The following is a 5,620-nucleotide window of genomic DNA, read 5'->3' on the forward strand; positions in this document are numbered from 1 at the left end:
AATGTTTTTTCGCATGACTGTAATGTTTTTTATACATCATTAATTTATTAATATATAAATGGTGTATTGTTAATTTATATTAACTTATTATTCAAATAACCAATAAAAATACTAAACATACTTTTAATATGTTAACCATCTTTATCTGACTGGTTTATACCATAACACACCAAAAAATAAAATAAACATATCCACCAATATAACAAAAAAAATATTGTAAATAATACGGACAAAACAACTTCATTGTTGCATTCTTCGGCCATATTATATACTGCAATTGGTGGACATAAAAATTCCAAACAACAATAACACGCTTTTGATGATTTTGTTTTATTTGGATAATCAATACTACTATCATCAGTCATTTTTATTTTGATAAGTTTTGAAAAAAATGTAATTATGGATGTTGTGTAGTTTATTTTTAAATTAAACTGTCGAATTAACAATACAAATATATATATTCTATTATGATAAAAATGTAAAAACGTGTTTTAATTACCTTGAATCGAGTTTAATATAATTGCATATACAGTATGTGAGAAAAGTATGTGAGAATGAGAAAACCCTGTGGATTCAACAAAAATTACATATTTGTTTTTCTTTTTTTAAATAAAAATGTTTTTCTTTAAAAAAACAATCTAAATAATATAATTATGAGCTCCAGGAATGTTGCTTTTAGTGGCTTAGACCATACAACACTTGAAAAGAATTTAAAGTATTGTCCTGGTCCAGTGAAAGAAATAGCCCAAAGAACATTCAGCAAACATTGCAACCTTTCTGAATTACCCCTGAATGTTCAGGTGTATTTGATGAATATTGAAAGAGAAATTTTCAATGGAATTAATACGGAAAAGGTGACCGAGAGTAAACTATGTAGAGTCTTTGCTTTAACTTCAAGTCAGTTTAATATCAACAAACGAAGAGGTATGGAGACGGCATTGTTTGGAAAAAAGATAACGGAAGACCGTCACTTTTAACTGAAACACAATGGGAAATTGTCAAGAATTTGATTCTTGATAATGAAAAGTTTCCAGGAAAATGCAAAGCTATCAGCATAACTTATTTGAGGTTGTTTATAATAAAAAACTTCAACGTTGATGTGTCAAACCATGTTATTTATGATAAAATACACAAAATTGGAACTTTTCGATTGTTACTGTGTTTGCTGAAGACCAATCTCGATTGACCTACGACGAAGATGCCGTGTTGAAGTATTACATTGCACTGCCACTTTTTTAAATGGCATCCCATCACCATTTATTTTGAATTTGGATGAGTCGGGGTATCAGCCATGGCCAGACAGGCAAATGGTGAAGGGAGTATTCACTGCTGGTTTTTCCACAGACAGTAAAATGAAATATGGAGTCGAACTTGACATTGCTCGATCCACTGTCGTTTGCACTATTACCCCCTCACGACCTCTTCCTTGTATGATTGTAACAAAATACAAAAGAGTTGCAGTTGAATTCTTGAAATTGGGTTGGATGGAAACGGGAAACATCGTCAGTTATAGCAAAAATGGATTTATCAACAGTGACTTATTTATACAATACATCAACGACGTTGTAGTACCTTATATTGTCGACATGAGAATTAAGACTGGTTATATTGATAAGGCCGTGCTGATATTTGATCAGTGCACGTGCCACTCAATCGAAGATGTGAGGTTGTTGCTCAAGTCGAATGTCCAAGTCAACGAGAAAATCATCAACGTGAACTGTGAAATCGTATGTTTGGTGCCTCACACCTCACATTTAACACAACCATTAGATGTTGGGGTGTTTGCAGCTCAAAAAAGAAGACTGAATTCGTTGTATGCTAAGTTCAGAGATGTCATAAAAATTAAAGATAGAGTTGGCGAGGAAGAAACAACAACGACAGAAAGTGAAGATGTTGAAGAAAAAGAAGAGTCAGATGATGTGATTGGAAACCAAGATCCCATTGAAGAACCAATAATACCTCAACAGTTTAAGGAAATGTTTCAGGAAGTGCTGGCAAATCCACAAGAAGCGATATCACCATTTAAAAAGAAGGCTGGTACGACTGTCAACGAAAGGATGGTGGATGACAACCAATCAGAAGATCACAACGAAATACCAAATGAAACTAAAATTGTTGAATTCGGTGATGGAGAGGACTTAGAAAAAAGTTTGCCAAATACCTCAACTCAATTCTGAAGTCTTATTTCCAAACAACTACTCCGGATGTGTGCACGCAGGCTTTTAGGCAAGTTGGTATTGATTTCAGAATTGTTGATAGTGGTATGAGGGTTGCGTATGTGGATATTGGAGTGTCACGCAGAGTAACAGCAGAAATACCGAAACTGTTAAGTATACCACAGTTATACTCAATTGAATGCGTCAAAACCAAAAGCTTGAAAATATCTGCAGTTCGAAAGCTTTCAATGTGTTTTGAGGGTTATTCGTGTCAGTCTGTTTGCAAGCCGTTAAAAAGAAAAGAACGGGATGTTGTATGTAAATTTGTGAAGAAAAAGACGACCAAAAAAATCTCAAAAAGAACTAAAAATGGGGTTGAGAATTTAATCGATTGATTTTTATCTTTTTAATCAGTTGTATCGCCCAGTTCACATTACTGTTTCCTATCACAGGTCAGAATGGTCACTGTTTGAATCAACATATGTCTGAACTATCATAAGTCCTTCCAATAGAAAATATTCGTTTGTTAAACTTTCTTTCGTATTGAGATATTAACTTGTAGAACTTGCTCGCAAAAACTCTTAAATTAAACGTTGCCTGCTTTGAATCGTCTAGCTGCTATGGCTGATTTGTCCAGTATTCCTGGGATCTTTAGCGTGAGGTCTGAGCCAATTAGTTGGTAAGTGCTGGCTGGCTGTTCACACTCTGAAAGCTGCTTTGTAGGTTTCCAAACAAATTGAAAGAGAAAATGAACTGTAAATAAGTGATTTTTTTATTTGATCTTTTTGAATTTTTTGAAATAAAAAAATAATAATTTTATTACATAAAAGTTACACAATTGTAACTTTTGTTGAATCCACAGGGTTTTGGTAGTATTCTCACATACTATTCTCACATACTGTAATTTTAAATTAAATAAATATTCAAGTAAATAATGTCACATTGTATTAAATTGTAAAATACACTAAATTGAATTTTATGTTTACTGTGATTTATTATTAATTTTAATTTATTTTACTATTAAAATATGTGAAATTATTATGAAGTCAAAGTTAAGTATAGCATAATAAAAACAGTGTAATTATAAACAGGAAAATTATTAAAAAACTTTCGAATTATAGTAAAAATATCAACCAAATAATAACTTCAGTTTTTAATTAACACTTGAAAGGTATATAAAATGCGTTTTTGGGAAATGATGTTTAAGAAAAACGAAACCATTCAAAAATATAATGTTTTATAAAAATTTAAATAGAATAGTAAAAAACCTATAAAATTAAACTAGTCTTAGCTTAAAAATTGAATGGCGGTTGAAGTCAGAACGGACATTTTTTTGTCCGACCGATTTTACACGTCCAAATAATCCTGGATTTTGGTGCATTTGTTGCATATTCCCTTTAAAATTATATCTCCACAAATCGTAATAATTTCAAATTGTGCAACCCGTTGAGTCCGTAAAGCCACATTAAACTGAGGCTTTTTTACTGTTGTTGTAAAATCACGACTCAGACTGTTAAATATTCTTTGTTTCACTTCAACCACAAATTATTCTTTTTTTATCCAAGACTGTGTCTAAATCAATACCATCCGACATGTCACCGAACGTGTCATCACATCGTAAAGCCCTTTAGCAGCGTCAGAGAGTTCATCCATGTTATCGTGGGTTTAGTGTTTTACATTCATTCCGAGGTTTTTCATCTTAAGGCCCAGTAGTTTTATCTTAAACTAATTATTTAAGTGACCCACTTACCAGCTTAGGTTCTAGCTACTAATTCATGTCCCTATATTTTTATTTCAGCTTGTTTTGTCAAGACTTTATGTATTTTTTTGTATTTTTGAAGTTTTTTTATTACTATTATTACAAATATTATAAAAATAATAAATATTTTCATATTATTTTATAGTTAAATTATAGTAAAAATAGTGTATGTTGTAAATTAATAGATTATTTTAAGTTGTATAAGAAAAAATCAAAATAACGGACAAAAATATGTCTTTTTTTGACAATTAAGTGTTAACACGTTTCCTTTTCTCCCTTTTATTTTTTAATAGACTAAAAGAAAAAATTGTTTTTTTGCCATCCTTTGGAAAAAAAACTCCACCAAACCTGTTTCATTTTTTGCTACTTTTTTGCCACACAACTTTTTCTCTAAAAAGATTATAAAATAGAATACAATCCCGAATATATAGTCATTTATTTATAACGGAAATATAAATGCATACAAAAACGGGATATTAGAAATAAATTAACCAAGTTTCCCGTTTATTTTAGAAACAACCGATATATACCAGGTTTACAACATTTGTTTTCTTTACTGTAACTTAAATTTTCTGACTTTGTTTTTGAGGAGCCTCGTCAGTTATTTTTCTAAGCTTTCTATTCATATTCCAAGCATGAGGCCAGCCGGATAGTCTCCATTATGACTTGCCAATATAGGCACTAAAAATTGTCGTTGTTGGAACACAGAGAGATGGCAAAATCGGTCATTGAGGCGCTTGTCGGCTTCTGGTTCAATCTTGTCGAGTTGACAACCGGAAAAGTCGTTAATTATTTTGTAGATGTTCAACAACCAAGACATAAAAACACCTTGGTTTTTTTTCAGGGATTCACCAACAAACCGAAAATAGAGTGCACAAACAAATTGGTCGACGACTTTTAGGCGACCGTAAGAACCGCAAAAAAAAATGCCACAGGAAACGTTGGTGAACGTGGCAACAAAGTGGCTGCAATGGCAGAACAACTGTTTCAAGTTATCAAAGAAAGAAAGACATCGTTTGTGGTTGGGAAGATAAAGACATTCGTTGTTCTCTCAGTCAGAGACAACATCCTCTTTTGGCTATTCGACGTATTTCTTGGTCTGGTTCCAGACAAGTACAAGCATCTATTCAACTTCAGTGAAGAGGCGCCAAAAAAGCAGGTTGCTGAAATGTATCAACAAATTGCTGTCTGCGAGCAAAACTACATAAAGTTTACTAAAATGATAAAAAAAACTTAACAACTTCCAACTCAAAACACAAACTAAAAAAACGAGAAATATATTTTATTAGTCTTATAAAAAAATCCATTCTGTTTTTTGTTTTGTTTTTTAAAATAAAATAAAAAAAAAGAACATATAATATTTAGTAAAATTTCTTATATAAAAATCGTATATATTATTATTGTATATGAATACTTAATAATTATAGTTTATATATATGTATATTTAACTATTTGATAAACAACTTTCTATTTTCCATCTTTCGTTATTTGTTGGGCAAAAATATAATTTTGATTATTTTTTCAAGAATTAAAAAAACAAAAATAAATCTAACGTGTTAAAATGCCAACTCACTAATTTCTACGTTTTCTATATCTTCAAACATCACCTTCCCTCTTTTTATAGATTCATAGAAACAAAAATCATCAACTTTTTTCACACTTTTTGGCACTTTGATAATATCAACTTTTTTGAAATTTCTAAAAC

General features: G+C 31.1%; 2 protein-coding genes across 2 annotated transcripts; one reads left to right on the forward strand and one right to left on the reverse strand.

The window, feature by feature from the left end:
• Positions 1-4,627: 4,627 nt before the first annotated feature.
• EIN_241710 (hypothetical protein) lies at positions 4,628-5,152 on the forward strand (the record flags this gene model as incomplete). The annotated part of the gene is made up of 2 exons (XM_004183112.1): positions 4,628-4,747; positions 4,817-5,152. 2 exons carry the CDS (start codon positions 4,628-4,630, stop codon positions 5,150-5,152), a joined length of 456 nt encoding a protein of 151 aa, XP_004183160.1.
• Positions 5,153-5,471: 319 nt separating this feature from the next.
• Positions 5,472-5,612, reverse strand: EIN_241720 (Hypothetical protein; the record flags this gene model as incomplete). Its single annotated transcript, XM_004183113.1, has 1 exon — positions 5,472-5,612. A coding segment is annotated over one exon (141 nt), but the record flags the coding sequence as incomplete, so codon positions are not given.
• Between the last annotated feature and the right edge of the window lie 8 nt (positions 5,613-5,620).

The sequence above is a fragment of the Entamoeba invadens genome (assembly GCF_000330505.1).
Source record: "Entamoeba invadens IP1 unplaced genomic scaffold scaff_1105074725341, whole genome shotgun sequence".
NCBI classification, from domain to species: Eukaryota; Evosea; order Mastigamoebida; family Endamoebidae; genus Entamoeba; species Entamoeba invadens.